The 25,913-nt window shown below is 36.1% G+C and overlaps 2 protein-coding genes, 1 long non-coding RNA gene and 1 pseudogene across 3 annotated transcripts; 1 reads left to right on the forward strand and 3 right to left on the reverse strand.

Moving 5' to 3' along the window:
* Positions 1–4,147: 4,147 nt before the first annotated feature.
* On the reverse strand, positions 4,148–4,651 carry LOC107921756 (uncharacterized). Its single transcript, XM_041095157.1, has 2 exons — positions 4,523–4,651; positions 4,148–4,438 (listed from the first exon to the last, which is right to left on the reverse strand). Exons 1-2 carry the CDS (start codon positions 4,649–4,651, stop codon positions 4,148–4,150), a joined length of 420 nt encoding a protein of 139 aa, XP_040951091.1.
* A 2,041-nt stretch (positions 4,652–6,692) lies between these two features.
* Positions 6,693–7,515, reverse strand: LOC121218268 (uncharacterized). The gene is made up of 3 exons (XM_041095211.1): positions 7,458–7,515; positions 7,052–7,350; positions 6,693–6,995 (listed from the first exon to the last, which is right to left on the reverse strand). The coding sequence occupies exons 1-3, from the start codon at positions 7,513–7,515 to the stop codon at positions 6,693–6,695; spliced, it is 660 nt and encodes a 219-aa protein (XP_040951145.1).
* Positions 7,516–18,639: 11,124 nt separating this feature from the next.
* Positions 18,640–19,505, forward strand: LOC107921863 (uncharacterized). The gene is made up of 2 exons (XR_001691117.2): positions 18,640–18,834; positions 19,114–19,505. It is a non-coding gene; the product is annotated as an uncharacterized lncRNA (long non-coding RNA).
* A 3,033-nt stretch (positions 19,506–22,538) lies between these two features.
* LOC107921097 (BTB/POZ domain and ankyrin repeat-containing protein NOOT2-like) lies at positions 22,539–25,700 on the reverse strand (annotated as a pseudogene).
* Positions 25,701–25,913: the final 213 nt, after the last annotated feature.

The following is a 25,913-nucleotide window of genomic DNA, read 5'->3' on the forward strand; positions in this document are numbered from 1 at the left end:
TAATCATATATTTTGCCAAAATAAAATAAAGGAAATAGAAAGCTTACACTCGGAACTTAAGATAGGGGTTTAGCTTATTACTAAGCTCCCAATTAACACTATGAATCGTGTCTACTAACAGTGGTTCCAAACACTCACTGTTCACGCTTTCGCCTAATTGTCGAAAGCTTAAACTAGCTTTTCCTAGCCTTTCGCCTTGCTCGTAGAAGGCTCCAACGATTCTGATGCTTCACACATAACAACCACGCAATATACACAATCAATTAGTAGCCAAAAACTCATATAAACCAACCAAAAATGCAAGCTTAATCTATATTTCTCATGAAACTGAAATTTCGGCTAGCAAACTTGAAACTCAAATATCTTAATTTTTACTCATTCGCATTGCCTACAATTGATTCCAATCATCTAATTATACATCTAAGAACAATTCTGAACCTTCAAACTATTCAAAACCATGTAGATTAATAGATCCAAAATTTTGACATATAATGATAATTTACACAAAAACTCAATAAAACGTTGGAATTCTTTAACAAAACTTTAAGGAATGTTTAGAAACCTTCTAAGCATGTGAAAAATAATTGAAAAATAATTTTAAATCACGTTTTTACTGAAAATCCTGAAATTTACCATTAATGACCCAATTTTCGGCTTTATTCAGAACATGTGATTTAATGGCTAAAAATTTAGTTTAAAGGATCAAATAACATAAAAGAAAAACTAATAAGGAATTGAATCGTTACCTTTAATGGAAAAAAATAAAGGTTTAGTCGAAATTTCAAAAAACCCATAACTTGAGAGATGACAAAAATCATGGTGTTTTTGGTGTTTTTCTTGAAGTTCTATGGAGATTTATCGATTGGGTGATGATAGAAATTAAAAGAATGAAGTTTGTAAAATAACATTGAGAGGGAGAAGCTTGGGGAGGCCAAAGGACGACAACAAAAATCTGGAGAAGAAACTAATATAGGCTTTATAAAGATGGAGGGGGAAAATAGGGTATTTTTAAAACTTTAGTAAAATTGCTTTTTAATTACTCCTAAATTGAACCCTTTTACAAAACAGTCTTTATTTTAACATTGAAAGTCTTTTCAGCATTATTTTCAAAAATTGATTTGATTTTTCAAAAGCTATGATCGAAAATAATTTTGTGTTACCACAATTCAGAATTTTCTGAAGCTACTTCAAGCCAAAATTCCTAATTTACCTTCAAAACTTCTAAGCCCAATTTTGGAGCTCTCAGTGGGTAGACCTAAATAGAAAAACAAAACAAGCACACCAAAAGAAAAATATGCAATAAAAAATAAAAGAAAATAAGAACTAACAAAAATAAAACTTATCAACTTTCGGGGTGGATCCGTATCCCCTCCATAAAAGAACTTCCAAGAGGTCCTCGACACATTGAATCGTTGTTCATTCTTCATGGCTAGAACAAGGACCTCCTTCGCATTTGAGTACATTGTCGATGTCTTATTTTTTACCATCTAGACAGCCACATTATGAGCCACTTTCTTCCAAGCTTAACCAACTCCATAGCTTATTTCTGAGTACTATAGCCTCGTCCATCGCAAACTCCATGTCGCTATAAGCCATAGATACCCAAACTTCAATTTTTATTTCAAACTAAAAATAGGTATGTTCATTAAGTTTTGTAGGAATTCACGCGGCAACACAGTATTTGGGTGCCTAATTATATGTCGGATATGTTTAGGCCAACACATCCAAGTAGGAAGAAGAGGAGCAGAAGAGTGAAGAAGAAGAAGAAGAAGAAATGAGGAGAGGAGGAAGATGATGAGATGAATTTTGAGGAAGATGAATGATGTAACACCCCAAACCCGACCCAGACGTTATGGCTAAATCTGGCAATGTTACATGAAAGTGTTTTTGGAAAACCGTTTTGATACATAAAATCTGTCAAATTATTACCTGTTAGTTAGGTCGAGAAAAACGTGAAAATAATCTAACTGTTTGAATACATGTCATTATCGCAGAAGCTTTCGAAACTAATATATTTTTAAAACCCATTTTTATTTACGAAACCTCTTAGTTTATTTTAGGAAAACCATATTTTAGCGTTGCAGTTTATATTCCAAATTATAGTTTAAAACCCCAAATTAAAACCAAGAGTCCAAGTCCCTAATTACATCAAAAATCCTAAAAATAATGAGTAAAGCAAAAGCATTAAGTTCATAAACCAAAATGTATGTGGTCATGGACACCGTCTAGTCTTCGGCTGCACCGATCCGCCTATTGCTGGGGATTACCTGAACATATAAAACAGAAAGGGTGAGTTTTCGCAAACTCAGTGTGTACTTCCCCCCAGTTCAGCATGCATACAGACAGATCACAGAATACAGTCGTAATTCAGGCCTGAGCCCTTAACAGATGTAGTGTGGGCCTTGGCCCACTCAAAATAGAATCAGATATATCATGCATATAGATCAGAATAAAAGAAACATGCCCACCAACCCTACACACCAACTCTGTCCAACCCAACAAACCATGTGGGGATAAAATCGACCCACCTATCCCTACACACCAAATACGGGGATAAAATCTACCCATCCAACCCTACCTACCATAAAGTACCATAATGCGGCACATGTCATAATTATGCAGCTTAGTTACCAGATAACAGGCTTAAGAAGCCTTTCAAATACTTCCTTCACTTCGTCAAACCCACTCCAATGCAATGCATCATACAATATGGCATGCTATAATGCGGGTTAACAGTCATATATTTATATTCAGAATAGAACAGATAAACATGCTAGTGCATCCATCATATAGTCAGATCACAATAATAGGGGTCTAATATATCCTTATCGACCCTATGACAGGTCACAGTCGACTTGGGCGACTCGTGCAACCTTACAGTACATTTTTGAAAAATGGGCTCACACGCCTATGTAGCTTGCCCGTGTGGGTCTACACGTCTGTATGGCCCACACGGCCCAAATTGGCCTTAGCTGTGTAGATTACACGACCTGGCCTAAAATCTTACATGCCCAAGTAGTTCACCTGTGCGGCCTATACGACTCAATTGGCCAAGCCCGTGTCTCGTACATGGCCTCGCCAGCCATCACACGGCCGTGTCTGTCGTGTCCGTGTTACGCGGGCACGGCCTGGCTCGTCGACCACACGCCCGTGTACTGCAATGCGGCCTACCACACGGGTGACCACACGCCTATGTGGCATCGACAAAATACTTTTTGGTTTTTACCGAATCTCATTTTCGGTGCATTCGGAGTGCACACCTAGTTTCGATTGAAGCTAACCTGCACCCCAAGCACTCAAAGACCTAAATATGTCAAACCAATACCATAATCAGTCTTACTTTGTGACAAATCGAAATCCCGAAACCAGAATACTCATCCCTAAAATGATGAACACTTATCGCAGGACTTCAAATCGATTTACTACGAAGCGATACGAAGAGAGCCCTAATTCTCGCTATATGCCGCTGTAAAAAAGGTCAATATAACCCCAGTTAGTGTTCTAGAAAACCCATCTTACAAAATACCACAATTTCACTTTCTGATATTGAGCAAAGAAATGTCGAAAAAGAAGAACGATACGATTTCAGTAGAAAAAAAGTAAAAATTCAGAAAAATAGAGATAATGGAAATTTTCGGCAGAAGAAAAAGGGAAAATAGAGGGGAGATAACAGTTTTTTTTCTGCAGAGAGAATTTTGGGAAACTGATCACCCAAATGCCACGACCTACTCTATCTCAACCACCCACTACTCAGATTTCCAGTACAACTCAAACTCTAAGCCACCTCACCGAACAACAATACATTCCTGTGCTCATGCAGAGATTCAAACCCAGAACCTCCAGCAGACTGACACTCTACTTAACCACTAGACAAGCAGGCCCATTCTGCTATAGTTTTACAACAATTAAACATAACTTTATTGAACCAGATTAAGGCTTTATTCAGAAAAACATTAAAATTTGCCAAATGTAAGGCTTGAACTTGGGACCTCCCACGCATACCCAGAACACTTAACCACTAAAGCAGATACATAATTGTGTTATATACTAACAGAATCAAAAATATAAATTTTGGGGCGTTATAACTCTACACCCCTAAAAGAAAATTTCGTCCTCGAAATTTACCTGATCAGAATAGGTGAGGATATTACTGTAGCATTGAATCCTCCGGCTCCCAAGTGGCCTCCTCAGAGTTATGATTCTGCCATAGCACATTCACTAAAGGGATGGATTTCCTGCACAGAACCTTAACATCGCGATCTAGGATCTGAACTGGTTCCTCTTTGAATGTTAGATCTAGTCTAACATCAATTTCCTCCACAGGCACAATGTGCGTGAGATCAGAGCAATAGCATCTCAACATCGAGATGTAGAACACATTATGTATACGATCCAACTCCGGAGGTAATTCCAACTGATATGTGACTAGCCCTACTTGCTTCAGAATTCAGTACGGCCCAATAAACCAAGGGCTGATCTTGCCCTTGCGACCGAACCTCAAAACTTTCTTCCAAGGCGAGACCTTAAGGAAAACCATGTCCCCCATAGAATACTCGATGTCCTTTCTCTTCAAATCTGCATAGGACTTTTGTCTGTCAAAAGTCACTTTCAGCTGATCTCGAACCATGCAGACTTTATCCTCAGTCTTCATTACCAACTCTGGACCCAAAACATGCCGCTCACCCAACTCAGTCTAGCATAAGGGAGTGCGACACTTACGACCATACAGTGCCTCGTAAGGTGGCATTTGTATACTAGATTGATAGCTATTACTATAAGCGAATTCTGCTAAAGGCAAGTACTCCTTCCAACTGCCTTGGAAGTCAATCACACAACTCCTCAACATGTCCTCTAGTATCTGAATCACCCTCTCCGACTGTCCATCTGTTTGAGGATGGAAAGCAGTACTGAAGTCTAACCTTAATCCTAGAGCCTTATGAAGCTTCTGCCAGAACGGAGATGAAAATTGAAGATCCCTATCAGCAATGATCGAAACAAGTATCTCATATAGCCTCACTATCTCGGAAATGTAAAGTTTGACCAACTTTTATAGGGAGAAGTCTGTCCTAACCGGAATGAAATGTGCAGTCTTGGTCAATCGATCTACGATGACCCAAATAGATTCTTTCTTAGTGGGTGTTAAAGGCAACCCACTAACGAAGTCCATCGTTACTCGCTCTCATTTCTACATCGGTATCTTAACCAACTGTAGCAAACCCGAAGGTAACTGATACTCAGCTTTAATCTGCTAACAAGTCAAACAGCGAGCAACAAAGTCGATAACCTCATGTTTCAATCCTGGCCGCTAGTACAACTCTCAGAGATCTCGGTACATCTTGTTCCCACTAGGATGCATAGCATAAGAACTACTATACGCCTCCCTCAGAATCGACTGTCGCAAGTCACCATCATTCGGTACATAGATTCGTCCCCAGAAACACAATACCCTCTCATCATTAATCCCACTCTCCATCTGATAGAACCTTAACTCAAGAGATTTATCTCCTATCTGTTTAGCCCTGATCTACTCCATCTATATCAGCCTTACTTGCAGCTCAGCCAATAGACCCCCATCATCGAATAAACTGAGTCGAGCGAACATTGCTCTGAAATTTGTCACAGGTCTACGGCTTAACACATTGGCCACCATATTGGCCCTACCAGGATGATACTCAATACTGCAGTCATAATCCTTAAGCTGTTCAACCCATCGACGTTGTCTAAGGTTTAATTCCTTCTGAGTGATGAGATATTTGAGGCTCTTGCGATCAGTTTAGATGGTACACTTCTCACCGTACAGGTAGTGCCTCCAGATCTTAAGAGCAAATACCACTGCTTCCAATCCCAGATCGTGTGTTGGATAATTTTTCTCGTGAGTCTTGAGCTGCCGAGATGCATAAGCAACAACTTAACCGTTTTGTATCAGGACACAACCTAGACCCACATACGGTCCATCACTGTAAACCACGAAGTCCTTACTGAGTTTAGGTTGAATCAGAACAGGTGCTTGAGTTAACACAGTCCTGAACTTTTCAAAGCTCTCCTTCTGTGCATCAGTCCAAACAAAAGGAACTCCTTTACACAGCAGCTTAGTCATCGGAGCTACGATCAAATAGAACCCTTCTACGAAACTTCAATAATATCCTGTCAGCCCTAGAAAGCTACGAATTTCAAACACACTCTTCAGCTGTTTTCAATCCAACATAGCCTCAACCTTACGAAGGTCCATTTAAATCCCCTTCGTAGAAACTACATGTCCCAGAAATGTCACTTCCAGAAGCCAGAACTCACACTTGCTAAACTTCGCATACAACTGTTTCTCACGAAGAATCTGCAGGACCACTCTTAGATGCTCATCTTGCTGATCATCTGTCTTAGAATACACCAAGATGTCGTCGATGAATACCACCATGAACTGATCTAAGTAAGGCTGGAACACACGGTTCATCAAGTCTATGAATGTCACTGGTGCATTAGTCAACCCAAAGGGCATAACTAGGAACTAATAATGTCCATACCGAGTCCTAAATGCTGTTTTATGCACGTCAGCCTCATTTACCCTCAACTAATGATAACCTGATCGTAGGTCAATCTTAGAAAACACTGACGCCCCTCTGAATTGATCAAATAAGTCGTCTATCCTTGGAAGTGGGTACTTATTCTTGATCGTCAACTTGTTCAACTGACAATAATTAATACACATCCTTATTGTACCGTCTTTTTAGAACAAGTGCCCCCCACGGAAACACACCGGGATGGACAAACCCATGATCTAACAGTTCCTGAATCTGAACCTTAAGTTCAGTTAGCTCTTCCGATGCCATTCGATAAGGGGCAATAGACATCAGAGCTGTACCCAAAATTAACTCGATACCAAATTTTACCTCTCGACTCGGAGGCAATCCCGATAATTCTTCTAGAAAAACATCTGAAAAGTCCCTTACAGTTTGAATGTCCTTAACCGAAGAGTCCACTTTCTTACTAACTTCTTTGCCCTCAATGTAGATATCACATTAGTCAAATAATCTCGTCATTCCCCAATCACGACTACCTCAATATCCTCTTCGGTTTTCAGAACAACCTTTTTCGTAGCACAATCCAGACTCACTCGATGTTTAACCAGCCAGCCCATGCCCAAAATCAAATCGAACTCCTCAAATGGAAGCTCCATCAGATCAGCCAGAAATACAGTCCCTTGGACCTCTAACAGAACGTCTCTAAACAGTTTACTAACTCTAATAAACTGCCCCAACGGACTCACCACTGTTATCTCACTAGAAGTGCTCTCAAACGGAAACCCCAAAGTCTCAGACACTGTACTAGCTACGTAAGAGTGTGCAGAGCCTATGTCTATCAATGTAAAGTAAGATACATTAAAAATTAAAAATGTACCCGTGATGACATCTGGAGTATCTCGATCCTCATGGTGACGCGTAGAATAAACCAGTACAGGCTGCCTTGCCTCAGTCGGTCCAGCACCTCTACCTGGTGCTCTCTGTCTTCTGCCCTTGCCATTACCACCTCGAGCCTAACCACGGCCCCTAAATGGCTGCTGAACTACCATTGGTGACTATGCAGTCTCATTAACTGGATCTTGCATCTGATTAATCCTCAATGGACAGTCCTTAACACGGTGCTCAGTAAACCCACACCTTAAACACGCTCCAATAGCCCTGCAACACTCGCTCGGATGGCGTCTATTACAGTACTGATAGATCGTCACCCTAGAAGGTGCAACACTAGGCCCAACTTTCATGGGCCCATCAGTCCTGGCCTTTTTCCTATGCCTCATCCCAGAATTCGAAGGCTCTGCATCCCTCTTAGCCTTCCTCTTGTCTCGGTTTTGACGCTCAGTGCGCTTCACTTCCTTGATGATCTTCTCCTTTTCAACCAATGCAGAGAAATCCCGCTCCCACTGAGGAGCTACCAGAACTCCCAAACTATCCCAGAGACCATGCTCAAACCGCACACAGTGCTCATACTCGGTTGCCACCATGCCCCTCATATAACGATTCAGTCTTATAAACTCTGCCTCATACTCGGCCACTAAATGATCACCCTGAGTAAGATTAAAGAACTCCCGCCTCCTAGCGTCGATATAACTGGCCCCCGCATATTTGTTCTAAAAAGTCGTCTTAAACAGGTCCCATGTCAACCGGTCGAGCTGAATGCCCTCCTTAACCGTCAACCACCATTGATACGTTTCATCATGAAGTAGTGAAAAAGCCCCATTGAGTTTCTGCTATGCAGAAAAATCTAGATCGTCCATGATACGTTCCGTGGCCTCCTTCCAGTACTCGGCCACATTAGGAGCAACTCTAGCGATGCCCCTGAACAACTCTGCCCCATTAAATTGGTGTCGTTCCGTAATCGACCCACGGCCCCTAAAACCAGTGTTGGGCCCAACAATCCTCTCCAATAATTGCAACATGGCTTGGGACAGTCTGCACGATCATGAGACCCAAACCCAATCTCCGTCGCAGGTGATACCGACGGCTTGCTAGTAACTAGATGCAAAATCGTATCAGACGGTAAGGACTTAGCTCGAGCCCCTTTACGGCCTCTACCTTGGCCTCTAGTACCCCGTCCACGAGTACCACGCGAGCTTATTGTAATTTCAGATTAATCTGTATTAACAGTTTTAAGCAAATTAGTTTATAGTTTTGATATTTATTAACAAATATTTTATGCAGTAAGGTTATCAGAGTATTCAGAGTCTGTTATCATAAATCGCAGTTTACTTTAGTTTTCAGTCTATACTACTTAAAGTGTTTCAACAGAGTTTACTACCCACAGTAGTTTCATAACATACTAATAGTATTTTTGGTCAGATCCAAATAGAATTTCAGTATATTCTAAGCATGCTTCAAAATAGTTCTAGATAGAATTTCAAAAACTTACAGAATCGGCGCCAGAGACTCGGTGTACCACGGTTTATCAAAAATTTCTCAAATTGTTTCACAAACTATTTCCCATAACCATTCTTTTACAACCCAAGTCCACAACCGAGTTTTACAACCTGGCTTTAATACCACTAAATTTACACCCCAAACCCTGCCCAAACGTTATGGCCGAATCTGGCAATTTCACATAAGAGTGTTTTTGGAAAACCATTTTGATACATAAAATCTGTCAAATTATTATCTGTTACTTAGGTCGAGAAAAACGTGAAAATAATCTAACTATTTGAATATATGTCTTTATCGCGGAAGTTTTCGAAACCAATATATTTTTAAAACCCGTTTTTATTTACGAAACCTCTTAGTTTATTTTAGGAAAACCATATTTTTGCGTTGCAGTTTATATTCCAAATCACATTTCAAAACCCAATTTAAAACCAAGAGTCCAAGTCCCTAATTACATCAAAAATCCCAAAAATAATGAGTAAATAAAAAGCATTAAGTTCATAAGTATGTGGTCGTGGTCACCATCGAGTCATCGGCTACACTGATCCGCCTACTGCTGGGATTACCTGAACAGATAAAACAGAAAGGGTAATTTTTTGCAAACTCGGTGTGTACTTCCCCCCAGTTTAGCATGCTTACAGACAGATCACAAAATACAGTCGTAATTCGGGCTTGAGCCCTTAACAGATGACGTATGGGCCTTCGCCCACTCAAAACAGAATCAGATATATCATTCATACAGATCAGAATAACAAAAACATGCCCACCAACCCTGCACACCAACTCTGTCTAATCCAACACACCATGTGGGGATAAAATCGACCTATCCAACCCTACCCACCATAAAGTTCTGTAATGCGACACATGTCATAATTATGCAGCTTAGCTGCTAGATAACTGGCTTAAAAAGCCTTTCAGATAATTCCTTTACTAAACCCACCCCAATGCAATGCATCATACAATATGGCATGCTATAATGCGAGTTAACAGTCATACATTTATATTCAGAATAGAACAGATAAACATGCTAAGTATAACATGCTAGTGCATATATCACATAGCCAGATCACAATAATAGGGGTCTAAGATATCCTTACCGACCCTATGACAGGTTACAGTTGACTTGGGAGACCCGTGTAACCTTACAGTACATTTTTGAAAAATGTGCTTACACGCTCATGTGGCCTGCCTGTGTGGGCCCACACGACCCAAATTGGCATTGGTCGAGTGGATTACACGACTTGGCCCAGAATTTCGCACGTCCATGTGGTTCACTCTTGTGGCTTACACGCTCGTGTGGCTTATACAACCCAATTGGTTGACCCCATGTCTCGCATACGGCCTCGCCAGCCATCATATGGCTATGTCCATCGCGCCAGTGTCATGCGCCCACGGCTTGGCTCGTTGACTATACGCCTGTGTACTGCCACACGACCTACTACACGGACGACAACACGCCCGTGTGGCATCGACAGAATATTTTTTTACTTTTGTCGAATCTCGTTTTTAGTGCATTCGGAGTACACACCTAGTTTTGATTGAAGCTAAACCGTACCCCAAGTACTCCAAGACCTAAATATGTCAAACTAACACTACAATCAGTCTTACTTTGCGACAAATCGAAATCTCAAAACTAAAATACTCATCCCTAAAATGATGAACACTTACCGCAGGACTTCTAATCGATTCACTACGAAGCGATACGAAGAGAGCACTAATTCTCATTACGTGCTACTATCAAAAACATCAATATAACCCCAGTTAGTATTCTAGAAAACCGATCTTACAAAATACTACAATTTCACTTACTGATATTGCGCAAAGAAACACCGAAGAAGAAAAACGATAAGATTTCAGTAGAAAGAAAGTAAAAATTAGACAAATGGGAGATAAGGGAAATTTTAGGCAGAAGGCAAAGGGAAAATGGAGGGGAAATGAACAATTTTTTTTTCTGCAGAGAGAATTTTAGGAAACTGATCACCCAAATCCCACCACTACTCTATCTCAACCACCCACTACTCAGATTTCCAGTACAACTAAAACTCTAAGCCACCTTACTGAGCAAAAATATATTCCTATGCTCATGCAAAAATTCGAACCCAGAACCTCCATCAAATTGACACTCCGCTTAACCACTAGACCAATAGGCCCATTTTTCTATGGTTTTACAACAATTAAACATAAGCCTATTGAACCAGATTAAGGCTTTATTCAGAAAAACATCAAAATTTTCCAAATGCAATGTTTGAACTAGGGACCTCCCACACACACCCAGAACATTTAACCACTGAAGCAGATACACAATTGTGTCATATACTAACAGAATCAGAAATATAAATTTTGGGGCGTTACAACTGAGCTTTTAGTTTTTTATTTTTTTTAATTCTATTAATTTGTGGGATGATTTTTTTTAATTTATATAAATTGTTAGGAGTATGAGTAATAATAGACTAGTAATTGTTTTGTGTTTAAATATTTTGTACAGGAACCTCACATGGAAGAAGCACAATGATTTTGAGCTATCAATGATCAAGGAGGAGGTACCCACTAATATTCTGCGAAACTATCACGATCAATTAGGTAACTTCTTTCCTTATATTTTACATGGCTACACATTGAGTACAATGTGTTATCTAAAGTGTGGGGGTTAACATAGAAAATTTGTTTTAAATTTTTATGTTTTTCTTTTAGTTTTCTTGTCATTTGTGTGCATGAGCTTATAGAAATACAAGTGATTGGTTAGAAGCATGTACATAGGTTGATTGTATTCATGGTAAATTTAGCATGATGATAGGTGATTTTAAATTTTTTTATTATTAGACTATTAAGTTCTATATATTACACCGTAAATAGGTATTAAGCAATTGAATGTACCAAATGATATAAAGAATACAAGGAAATGAGCATGCTAGTGTGAATGATAAATTGTCGAATTTGTGATTGTTTGGTTGACTAAATTTGTGAATATTAAGATACCTATGGATGACCTAAGGCATTGTTTGGTATACACCCAAAGCAAAAGAGCTAACCCTATTTATTCATCTTTAGTACCTAATTTTGAGCTAGAAAACCCTTCTTGATGAACCTCTATAGAAACCCAAGCTAAAAACAATAATTCGTGCTTATCCTTTTCTTTGGTCTTGAATTGCATGATTATAGACATTTGGTCATACATATTGAAGGTTAATTAGATACGTTACAGTGGTATTGTAAAAATAGAGCGATAAGAAAGATCAGTAGAGTATAGTGATTATAGGTTAAATTAAAAAAAATACAAAAGAAAATTCAAAAAGGAAAATTATACGAGTCGAAAAAGTATGTGAAAAATGAAAGAATTTGTGAGTGAGGTACCGTGAAAAAGAAAGAGCAGTGACAAAGTCACAACAATAGAAAATCTCATTCATCAGTGCAATAAAAACTCATGAACCACGCATAGTTACTATATGATTCTAAAATCTTCTATAAAGAGATAAAAGGAAGGTGAGAGAATGAGAAATAAGGCGGTCAGTGGGAAAGGGTCACTGAGGGGGAAAATATGATGTCCTAAACTATTTTTGTGTTTGAAACTATTTGATGCTTACTATTCTTGAATTCCATACCTTTCCTACGCCTTAGAATGTTATAAGTCGAAAAGCGCTAGGTGATCTAGGTAGACTTTTTCACAATTTGAAATCATATTGAATAATTGCATTTATGAATTTTTTTTATTCTACTAAGATAATCAAATTACTTGTACAATTTATTGATGGATTTCTACATTTGAGACCCTTAATTCTTGTATGTTTTGTAATATACTGAACTTAGGTGTTTGATATTAAAAGTGGTAAGTCAACTATATATCATGCCAATATTATGTGTGAATATGAAATGTTTATTCATGTGCTATAAATGTAACATTTGTAATGTACTTTCTCAAGGGTCTTCTTTTTATTTTTTGTTTTTGTTTGCTTTGCTTGAGGATAAGTAATTGAGGACAAGCAATGACTTAAGTGCACAGGAGTTTGATCTGTCGTAATTCAGTGTAGCAAATTAAACTAGTTTTCACACTTTAGGAGCTTGAACATAAGCATTTTAGTTAAGTTTTAATTACATTTTTGTAAGTTTAGTTCACTTAAATAAAGTGTGTAATTTGAGCCTTTTATTGGTCTTAGGAGCCGAATGAGGCCTAAGGGTGAGCTAATATACTTTATGAGTGTGCAAGAGACCACTAAAAGGCGTACTAACTCGATACTGGTCATTGTGTTGCAACACAGGGCATTGGATGTTGCAACATAGGGAGTAGAATTAGGAGTGAGCGTTCGATCGAATCGAATTGAATCGGATGAAAAAAATTTGAGTTAATCGAGTTGACGAATCATATTTTATCATCCTAATTTGATTTGAAATTTTCTCGAATCGAGTCGAGTGAGATGAAATTCGAATTGAATCGAATCGAATATATTTGTTCGAGTTAAATTTTAAAAAATAATTTTGGGTCATTGTAACCACTGTCGCCTATCATAATAAAATTTGTCCACCTTAATCAAATTTTTTAACTTTCATCACCTCATAATTTATTTATTAATCTTTTATATACGGGTTAGCTTCTTTGCTTGCTTAATTATTTCAATTATCTTCAAATTCTTGTCACTATGTATTTTAGAATTAAAAAATATATTAAATGTAAAAATGTGATTTTTTAATAAAAGTTATTTTAAATATAAAATGTGAAATTGATACCAATATAAAATTTTAGCACAAATATTTTATGGCATAATTAATAATCCAATTTTAATATAAATATTTAATATGACTAAACAATTCAATAATATAAAAAATATAAAATGTGAAATTTAATTTAATAATATAAATAGTATATATAAATAAAATTATTACTATTTATGTTTAGTGATATTTTTTAGATAATTTTGATTTTTTATTTGAGAGTAAAGGGTGAGAAGTAAAAGTTTAGGAGGAAAATAAAAAGTTTTGGGGAATAAAAGTTTGAGGAAAAGTAAATAGGGGGTAAAATTTTGGAGGGAAAATATTAAAAAAAATTGGAGGGGGGAGGGTTTGGGGTAGATGAGAGGTGGGATGGGAAGAGAATAAAAGTTTTAGGGAAAAAGTGGGAGGGAGTAAAAATTTTGAGGAATAATAAAAGGTTTAGAGGGTTTTTGGGAGTAAAATTTTGAGAAAAGTTAAATGGGAGAGTAAAATTTTGGTGAGAAATGGATTTTAGGTAGATTGGGGGGTTGGGATGGGAAGGGAGTAAAAGTTTTGGGGGGAAAGTAGGAAGGAGTAAAGTTTTGAGAGAAAAGTCAAAAGGTTTGAGAGTTTGGGGTAAAAATGTAAAATATTATAGTTTGATATTTGAATTATTCGAATTTGAAAACTCAACTCGATTCGAACTCAAAATTCGAAAAAAATTTGAGTTGACTCGAATAACTCGATTTGTTTAACTTGAAATTCGAGTTTTTTTTCAATTTTTTTGAGTCGAATCGAATTTTGCTCACCCCTAAGTAGAATAGAAGAATTCCAAGACTGCCATCAGTGTTGCGACATAGCCTGAGGATCTTGCGACACACCCCTGAAGATACCTTGAAGATGAACATAGTACCCTCGATGTCGTGACACAAGATCTGGTTTGTCGCTACAACACCTCTGTACGAGAAATAATCATGAGCGAAGGGCGTTTTGGTCCACATAATCATATGTTAAGCACGACGACGACTTTCATTTTGTATAATTTTCACATGTTATAAATAGGTTCATTTAGCACATGTTATGGACGACTTTCATTTTGTATAATTTTCTTCTTAGATTTAGCTTTTAGTTTTTCACTTTTCTCAGGCTTAGGTTTTATTTCAGTTCCTATTCTTTGCTTTTGTGGGGGAAATCAAATTTTTGAAATACCATCAAACTCTGTGAGGATTGTGCACTTAATTCTTATATAAATCAGGCTTCTTCTAAATTTTATACTCTTGAATTATTCTTCATGTCTATTCTTTCTATCAAGTTTACATTGTTTATTAGATCATGAGGAACTAATCCTCCTGTGGGAGATTAGCAAGTAGAGGTATGATTAATTAACTGTTTTGTAAGGATTTATTAGCGGATCAACTGTTTAGAAAAGAAAGAACCTAAACCCTAGGCCTAACAACCTTAGGAAGTCATCAAGATGAGAATTAATCCAAATTTGGTATGGCTTATCCGTGAACACCTTAACCCTAAATCGGTTTGGACTTTGAGTTCGAGAGATAAGTAGTTATTGTTGACTAAGTATTTCAGTGGAGGATTGGATGATCCTGCTAGGCTATTGACTAGTTGATTGAACAAGAAAACTCGAAATAATAGTTGGTTATGATTACTGAAGCGAGCTAATCACCCATGCTTAGATTTTATATATATTTTACTATTTGATTTCTCATGATTTATTTCTTTATTTTCTTTTCTATTATTGCTATTATTAGTATAGATCACTAAAACCTTTCTTTTTATTCATCGTAATATAATCCCTTTAAAGTACTACTTAGATTTACTTATGTTTAGATTAGGATTAATTTAGTGCTCGCCTCCCTTGGGTATGATTCTCGGAGTACTCACCTACTCCGTTGAAACTATATTACAACTTGACTCTTATACTTGTGGATACCACCTTTCTTATATTTTGTACAAGATTTCTACTCTAGACGTTGGTACACCTGGAGGCGGTCAGTAATTAAGTTTCATTTTAGATTAATTAATAAAATAAAATCTGATTATATTATTTTAATACTTTATTTATTTATTTATTTTATGAACCTAATTTTGATCTTCGTCTCAAACCCTCAATTTAATAACCCGATTCTACTAACCTGATTTTTGGGATGTGAAAGTTGCAACACAGGCCATATAGTGTCACGACACCGACGTGGCGATGTCACTTAATGGACCAAGAGTGTTTCCGTCCGCACAATAAACTTTAATGAGAAATAATGAGTCGTTTTAGGTCAAGGACTAGCTGCCAAACCTAGGCTTATAAATAGAATTGCTCTGAACAATTGAGGAACAACTTTTTACTTAGTTTTAAATTTTACTTTGAATTGTAATTTAGAATTCTTTTAGTTGTAATTTTTATTTCAATTTTCTTTTTCATTCTTCACGGGAACTTGACTGTAGATTTGTCAAACTCATTATGGACTACTGTTCGCGCCGCATTTTTTTATTTATATAAGGATTTCTCTCATCTTTACTTTTGATCTTTTATAAATGTTCATCTTTCAAATCAATTGTATTGTATGTGTTAGATCCATAGGGAACTAATCCAGTAAGGGAGATTAATGAGTGGATGTGAGATTAATTAACAACTATGTACGGTTTCTTAGTGGATCAGTTAGTTGGGAAAGGAAGAACTTAAAATCCTAGGCTTGACGACCCTAGAAAGTTATATAGGTAGGAATGAACCCGGAATCGATATTGCCTAACTGTGAAAACCTTACCCCAATTCTGTCTAGATTGTGACATCAAGAGATAAGAAATTCTTGTTGACTCATTAGGTTAGTGGAAGGCCGAGAGACCTTGCTAGATTAATGACTAGCTGATTGAATAGAACCCGAAGTAGGATAGAAAATAAAGAGAATAAAGAAAATGATTTTGGTTCTTGTATTTGGTGGAAGAAGAAAGCAAGCCTTCTATCGTAAGTCTTCACTAATCCATGGTAACTTTTATTTTTTTAGTTGGCAATTGATAGTCACAAATTATTGAGGTCACCCGTGCTTAGGTGTGAACAATTGAAGAAGATTGGAGTTTTGGTAGAAAATTTAGAGGCTATTTGGTTGGAAAGAAAGAGTTGAGGAAGCTAATTATTGTTCATGCATCCGAGGTTCTATTATTGAAATTAGATATATTTAATATTAATTATAGTAATTATGTACATGGTGTCGGAACCATTTTACAAGGTTTGAAAAAACGGGGTTCGACTTTAAAAAAAATGAAAACTGAGAGTCGCCACCAATCAGTTTAAGTATGATTGAACCACCTTCAAACTACTTTTTGTTTAAAATCATTTGTTTTGGTCTACGAAATCAAGAAAACGGGTTCGGGAGCCAATTACGAACGAGGAAGGATTAGCACCTTCGTAACGCCCAAAAATTGATACCAAATTGAATAATTTTCTGTCTTTAATGTCAAAAGATTGAAAGAATTTAGAAATAAAATCTCTATTTTTTAAAAAAACATAATTATTTGAAAAAGAAATCAAGATTCCTTCGCTTCAAAAGAGTATAAACATCATATCCAGCATGATTGGACATGATATCTTTAAACTTTCGTAACCGAAATTATCTTGTAATTTGTCAAACTCGTTTAAAAGGATGTTTTTAGACATTTAGACAAACGAAAAATCTCAACCCATCATGTTAGGGCACCACTTCCCGAATTCCTAAACACCAAAAGCATTGCCTCACTTTTTAAAATTCCTTTTCGATTAAATGAGATATGATTTTTTTTAAAATAATGATATATTTTACATATTACAAGAAATTAGTACTAAATAAACCTAGCTACATAATAGATGCTTTATCATTTTATGCGAATATAGTATAGAAGATGATAAATAATAACATAACTCATATAATACATTAGTATTTCATGCATATATAATCATAAAAAATGTGCATACATTATCATTCTATGAAAGATATAATGTGACAAATAACAAATATAACTACATAATATGTATATGTGCAACAATATTCCATCCAAATGTATAAAAACAATAAATAATATAATAATAACAAACAATTTACGAGATAATATTATTATACCTACCACAACATCAAATAAATATATAAAGAAAAACTAAAATGAACAAACAAATCATATAAAAGGATAAAATCTAAATATAGTTTGCAAAGAATAAATGAAAAATATTTAAGGCAATAAATAGTAAAGAAAATTTAGACAATGGTTAATATATATATATAAATGTATTGTATGATTTAATATATTTAGTATATATTTATAAAAAAATATTAATATATTACATGAGAACAAAATTTCACATTAATTTTAAAAATATTACATATTAGATTTCAAATAATAATATATAAAAGTGTAATTTTCAACAATAATTTACAAAATTTTAAATTATACATAATAAATAGTTAATAATAAAATGATATAAAATAAAATAATAAATAATAAAAATGATATAATGATTTACATATATAAATATAATAAATTAATGAATTATAAAGTAAAAAATATATATATAATAAAATTTATAAGAAACGTATATAATAAAATAAAATAATATATGTTATTTCTATATAACTAATGTTTATAAAATAGATAATACATATAGTATTTTTTAAAAAATAAATTATATATATATATAAAAGGACTAAAATTGAATTTAATTAAAATTAGGGCTAATTTCAAATAAATGAAAATATTGGGCTTAATTGGAATGCGTATTAAAAATGAGGGACTCACTGGGCAATTTGTCCTAATCCCAAAACGACGTCGTTCTTTAGAATGAATTTTAAGGGCCATTAGGATTAAATTGAAACAACTATAAAAGATTATGGCCGAATTAAAATAAAAATAAAATGAAATTACAAAGACTAAAAATGCGAAAGGACCCATTGGGCAATTAGTCCATTTTCCAAAAACACGCGGATCCTCAGCATCAATACGATGCCGTTTTGAAGCTTATTGTTTTAAGCAAAACAACATCGTTTTGTTAGGGCTATATAAGCCAAATTTCAGTTTTGAAATCATTTTAAAATTTGATTTTTTTTAAAAAAAAAAACAAAGAAAACCCTTTGAAGGAGGGCTGAGGAAGGGTTACCGGAGTTCTCTTGAACCTCTGACCAAAGGTTTGCACATGCCCACGCGCCACCGTCAACGGCGCTATGTACGGCGGCCGGAAGCTGAAAAGCTTCCTGTTTCACCGCAAATCGAAACAGTACGTCCCTTTCGTTCTATTTTTGTTTTTTGAATATGTATTTAGAGAGAAAAAAAGAAATATATTAATCATCTATGTATTCTCCGGACGACTGCTGATTTCTTTTAGTGTAAAATGCGTTCTGTTTTTTTATTGAGTCCTTGTAAAAAACGTGCCTTTACAAATTAAAAAGAAAGGCTTTTATAGCCCTTTGTAAATCATTACAATTTGGGAAAGAAATCTTTGATTTCTTTCCATATTTTGCTCCTATTTTCTGTTGCCGTTCTTTCCATTTTGCAGATATTAGCGAGAATATCACGGCGGTGATTGCACTATCGTTGACTCAGGCACCGATTGCGGCGTGGTACAAGGCTGGAGTCACGTCGTCGATGGAAGATGATGAAAAGTCACTGGAACGGCGCCTAAACGAAAGGTCGTGACTTTTGGTGTTCCTGCGGCGCCTAGGGTTTCAGAAACCTTAGGCCTTTCCGTGTTCTGTAAACAATTTGGGCCTGTATGTTTTGGGTTAATGGTGTATTGGGTTAATAGATTTTGGGCCAAGGGTTTAGGCTAATCGAGTCTTGGGTGTAAACGTGCTTAGGTATTTGGGTCAATAAATTGTAATTGGGCTAAATGTAATCTGAACTTGTAAATGGACTGTTTAAAATAAATAAACATTCATTTATTTTTTATTTTTGTTTTTGGTTTTAAGGCCCGGGCAGATTTGGGCTGCTACACATGGTTTGGTGTTTATATGTTTTGAAGTTACCAAAGCTGATTTTGGTGAAGGATCCAACAAAGGAAAAGCCGAAGTGATAAAGAAATGATAGCTTGGAGTGTGGGTTTGTGTTCTACAATCTTTGAGATATCCATTATTATGTGTTTAGTTTTGGGACAAGAGAAGATAACTTGGAGTGTGGGTTTGTGCTCTACAATCTTTGGCATATCCATTATTATGTGTTTAGTTCGTCAAAGATTATGGTAATATAATTTGAGTGCCCTAATGAACTGGTAGGAATTAGTTTTGGATATAATTGACTGTCAATAGGAAATTAAGAATTAATATTGAATTTCTCACCGGTCGAATAACTTTGTAGACGGTATTGGTAGAGATTTTCAGCCAAGAGCCTTGTGAACCAAGCCACGAAATTGTAAAACACCGACAAAAGCCTTGTGGACAAAGCTGAATGAATACAGATGCCTTTGTGAAAAAATCGAAGTAATCTCGAGTAACGGTTCCTTAAAATGCTATAAATGTTAGATTGTTACATAACCATATAACAGATATATTTAAGTTAAAATATGCAACAAGTTATTACACTTTCATAAATTTAGAATTTAATATCTATATTTTTATTTTTAAAATTTTAATTATTCTACTTTCAGATTTTAAAATTCAAATTCAACTGTTAACACTTTTAAAATCATTTTGCTAAATTCAAGTTACAATGTTATCTTTTTAGTTTCATGGTTATTAAGTGAGGGTTTTTTTTTTTAATTTCAAAATGCCACACCAATAAATTTAATAAAAAAGTTCTGACATAATTAACAATTGGACTTAGAATTTTAAAATTTGAAAAGTAAAGAGATTAAATTCTTATAAACAAAATACAAAGACTGAATTTCAAAATTGTATAGAGTATAAGGACCCATATCACAATATTTTTTTCACTCACATGTACCATAATTTAGTATTGATATAATTCTTTTTGCATTAGACATTGCATCTCCACTGCAGCAATCAGTCTATAAGAGAATGTCGATTTTTAACATATGTACCAATGAATACGGAATTTAACCTAAATAAAGCTAGGATAACATTTACGTATATTTTCTTTTTTCTTCATACGAAAGCAAATTAACATATATACATGCATGCAAAATTTTGAAGAGGGGATTCAGCATCCTCATGAAATTGCATTATTCCATTTCTCAAAATCATGTCATTAACTTTTTATTTAACATCAAGAAATGAAATTTCTTCACTACAATTATTCACTCAACAACATGCTGTTAGGAGCGGACAAATATTATAGTACTGAAATGTCAATGAAGATTACAAAATGCAGTTTCACTATCTTTACAGTTTTGTTTAATTCATACAAGTTTCCACTACATTCACGTTATACATGAAAGTTATCATATATCTAAACACATGATATCATTGAACACATCAATAAGTATGGGGTGTTAACGAGGATAGACTTAAAACTCTTGATAGAGACAGACTGCATATATTTTCGTAACCAAGTCAGTATTAACAGGATCGGTATAAAAAAGAAAAGATCATTTGTGACATTCATAATGCTAGTCAAAATTTTATGCTTGTTAAGAAATGACCATGGTTATGGATCAGTATCAGATGACTAGCTAGGTTGTAAATATATCAACAATGTTTGCATTGGACATATATGGTTGTGTCAACAAGCTAGTAGGTGCAAGAGTATTAGATTGTAGGCATGAGAGTTGAGTTCAATCCCAAGCAACCCCATACCCTACCCAATTACCAAAAGAAAAAGGAAAAACAATAGTTCAATAGTCAAGCATCATCAAAGACATCTAGTTAAAGACAAAGAACACCTAGAAACGGGATAACACCGAGAATGCTAATTTAGTCATTAATCATTCAATAAAAGTAGGAGTCCATAGGGGTGTGTGTATATCCATAAATATATAGGTCTTTAAAGATTATTCCATATCACAAATGGCAAAGAGAAACAAAGAAAGCCGCCTAAATTAATATTTAATAAACGTGCTTAATTCAACGGCTGACTCATGGCTTGAGATACCAAAGAAAAAAACATTTATAATTGTTGTATAAAATGAACATGATATATAGGCAGCTCGATGTGTTAGTTTCAACATTTTCATACGAGAATCAGAATGTATTCATTTGCACCTTTCTGCAACTAGTGAATGAGAACCAAGAAGATGCTGGATTTTCCTAGGAGATCCGCTTGCGAGTGAAACTGCATCTATATGCTGGTGAAATGAAACCAGTTCAATTCTAGATTTATATATTTATATATATATATAGTGGAAAGTGAAGTAGCCCCAGGGATGTGCTGACCTACGTACCCAGAGGTTGAGACAAAAGAATTAATATTAAGAAATCTATGGTTTAGCTGTAAATTTTTGTTAGTATCGGAGGCCAAAAATGGCAAGGGGGACAAAAAGGAGGATTACATGGAGGGAATCCAGATTTAGATAATACCAATATATTATTAAGCTGTCCTGTGTGGTCACACTCAAATGTTGCATCCATACAAGACAAACAACCAATCAATTTTGTCCATTGCCTTGTGATTTTTCTACAAAAATAATTAGACCACTCCTATATAGCCAATTAAGCTTCTCCAAAAGCCCATTGAGTGCTAGAAAAGATATGTAAAAGAAAAAAAGGGAATCCGAAAGACAGCTCATTTCTTTCAATATAAAAATGTGTAGTTCAAACTAAGCCTAATCAAGCCCAAGATAACCCCACCACTCCATACAAGCCAAACTCCTCCCTTCTTAATTATATATCTTTTCTTACTTATAATTACATGTACATATAGTACTAAATTACTTTATACCGTGAAGAATTTTATCATTTATTTACTGACATATGTATATAGTGTATGTATATGTTTGAAGTAGTTGTACATAGAATGAAATGCAAGTGGTGCAAAAAAAAAAAAGGTGGGTGTGGTCGTGTGGGGAGACAAGAAAAAAAAGAAAAGGTAAGAGAGAAATAGGGCATGATATTTTGATACTATGAATAAATACAGAGGAATTGACAGATTGACCTGCGTCTCACCTCATCACCTCCCTCCCCTCACCACAGAGCAAATCTCAGATCCTCCTTGTCGCATCCCAATCAATGAGAGAAAAAAAAAATTAAAAGCTCATGACATCTCCAATGAAACTGCATTTCTTGTCATGGGTCATTGAAAGCCTACAAAGAAATTTAAAAAAAAAAAACACCCCTCACAGCATAGGGAAAAAGGCTAGTGATTGAAATCAAAGGACGGACAAATATATAGATCCAATAATCTCTCATGAATGAGTTTCCATGAACTACTATTTTGCCTGTCTTTCACCATCCATTTGTTTTATATTATATATATAGAGAGAGAGAGAGAGAGTAAGAGAGAGAGAATGAGATTGATATATAGAGAGAGAAAAAGAAAGAGAAAGAAAGTGTTGGAGCTAGAAGTCATGAGAGTGATGGTACATTGTTGGGTCATGTCGATTCATGGCTTCTCTTTGACTGTTGTGGCTGCTATCATCATCACCCTCCATTCTTGATCCCATTTGAGTTGAAGCTGTAGCACCAAGATTGAGATAAACCAACCTTGAATCCAAATTGAGGTTAGCAAGGTTGTTTCCACTGCTACTGCTATTATGTTCATCACTCATTGGTGGGTAAATTGCAGTTGAAGTTGGTGGATTTACGCTCCCTTCTTCACGCGAGATAACCATAGCTGCTGATTGAACAAGCTCAAGACATAGCCTAAGCTTATTTGGTTCGATGTGAGTTAGCCCCGGCACCGCACCTTTGAACAAGAAATCCGAAGTTAGTGTTCGAAGGATGTCTAAAGGAGTCACCCCATCAACGGTTCTTACATTAGGGTCTGCGTGGTGGTCTAAAAGCACCGCAACCATATCTGGTGATACCATTTCCGCTGCAATGTGAAGTGGGGTTTTTCCCGCAGGCCCCGCCGGGTAGTTAACATCAGCTGCACCAAGCTCTAACAAGGTCTTAACTACTTCCCGGCTGCAGTTCTCAACAGCATAGTGTAAAGCCAAAGCTTCATCAAGATTCAGACCTTCTCCCATCACCATGAGCTTGACTAGTTCAACATCCGAAGAGTCTAATGCCCTTCTCATCCTTCGAATCTTCTGGTCCTCAAGATCAGCAGCTGCGGTGAGATCATGGTGGGGTGGGGGTGATGATGATGATGATGATGATGATGATGAGGGATTAAGGACCGTCTTGCTAGAGATGACTTGAGACGCAGCTCTTCGATTTTGGCCACCACATCTATGGGCAGATGTTTGGCGAGAACTTCTGGTGGTAGACCTGATTTGGCCACTAGGTGGGAACAAGTAGTCCAAAGTTGGTGCATGTCTTGCTTTCTTGAAGCTATTAGTACTTTCATAACATCTTCAATTGAGGCCTTCTCCACCATACTGGCCAATTGTTTCTGTGAAAAGAAGAGAACCAAGAGCGTCAGCTTTGGTAAATGGAAATGAAAAGAGTCTTCGTTCCCATTGGTTGAAGCTAAACAAAGCGATGGGTGTTTGGGAAAGATTTTATGTGCTTACGAGGGAAGCCATTACCAGAGATTATCAAGATCTAGATTTAGAAAGCCTTTGGTGCGTAGCATTTAGATGGAAGAAACCCAATTCAAGAAAACCAGAAAATATGATTGTACATGACATCTAAATAAACCCTTTGCTTTTTGGGTTATTTGACAATGAATATCATTTGAACAACATTTTTTTTACTCGCAAGAAAATAGTAAATCTTTTCAACATCAACTGTAACCTGTAGAAGGAGAAGTCAAGATGACCGATGAAGAAAAACAGTGAAAGAAAACTGAAGCAATTGATGGTTGAATCAGGCGCTGTAGAAGAAAACTGCAGAAAAAATAACGAAAAAAAAATACTAAAAATTCTGTGTTTTTTTCTGTGTTTTTGCAGAAAAGAGAGTTCCTAAATGAACTGAGAGGATAAAATCCAACTATTTTACAAACATGGAAATGAGGATCGGAAATATGTAGAACAAAAAGGTGTTTAGTTAATCGTTAAAAGAAAAAGAAACCCGGTTTGATCATGATGATCATCATCTTCATGTTCATAAGATTACAAAAAATCCCTTCAATAAAAAAAAAGATTAAATTACACTTCCCAAAAACAAAGCCTAGTTATTGTCTGGGTACCCAAAAACCCAAAACACAAAGAGTAACAAGACTCCACAGACGCAAGAATCAAGAATCAGACAGCAGAAAAAGAGAGAGAAGGAAAGTAGTTTGTGAGGGTATGTTGATGATGATTGATGACGAAGAGAGGGAAGGGAAGGGAAGGGAAGGGAAACCTGAGTAAGCAATGCAAGCTGTTCAACACCAAAGTATCTAGCGGCAGCAAGAGTGTCAAGCGCAAGATCAACGGCAGAGGTGCAATGTGTATGCCAACACGCTCTTTCACTACAATTAGGCCTTGGCTCATGCTTTTGAGGCACAATAGAGACCTGGCCACTATACAAGAACTGTAACAATAGCAAGAACACTTCATATCCCACTGAGTTCACGGGTATAACACCGGGCCTAGACCCTGCTGTTGATCCGCCTCCTCGGTTCATCCTCGAACCAACCGGGTCTAAACCAGCTGGAGGATCAGGTCCGCAGAAGAATTTCCTAAAGAAGAGACTCCTTGCAGCTAAAATACACCTGTGGGCATGAACTAACCGACCCTCTACACTGAAAGTTACATCAGAGAAAGCTTGGCCATTGATGAGGAGGTTGAGGTAGTCGAGGGAGAGAGATCTTAAAGACTCGTCAAGGCTACTCATTTTAGGGTTGTTTTCCCAGAGGAATACAAAAAGAAAAATCTTCTCTTTTTGGATAAACAAGTATGTTGTTGAATCAAGTACACGAAGAAGAAGAAGAAGAAGAAGTAGTAGTTAGAGAAATAAGTAGGGATTTAGATGATGGTTTCATTTGAAAGAAACGGAGGAGGTTACTGTAATTGGTTTTTGTATTGAGAGATTCTTTCCTCTCGATGAAGTGGTGTGGGTTTTTGTCGATAGGGATATATATATTTTTTTGATAGACAGAGAAAAGAGAAAACTTTAGAAAGAGGGAGAGGGAGAGGGAGAGGGAGTGGGAGAGGGAGAGCAACATGGGTGGATGTTCGGGGCGGCTGAGCTATTTAAAATACACAATTTATTTATTGGAAAATTAAAAGAACAAAAAAAAACTATTTGTTTTTTTGTTTATACTATTAAAAATAATACATGGGGGTGGGGTAGGACGCTGGAGAAATGATGATGGGATTGGGATACATGGAAAATTTTGTTACAATTATTCTCATCATTACCTCGTGTTTTACTATTA

The sequence above is a fragment of the Gossypium hirsutum genome, chromosome A01, assembly GCF_007990345.1.
Source record: "Gossypium hirsutum isolate 1008001.06 chromosome A01, Gossypium_hirsutum_v2.1, whole genome shotgun sequence".
Classification (NCBI taxonomy): domain Eukaryota; kingdom Viridiplantae; phylum Streptophyta; class Magnoliopsida; order Malvales; family Malvaceae; genus Gossypium; species Gossypium hirsutum.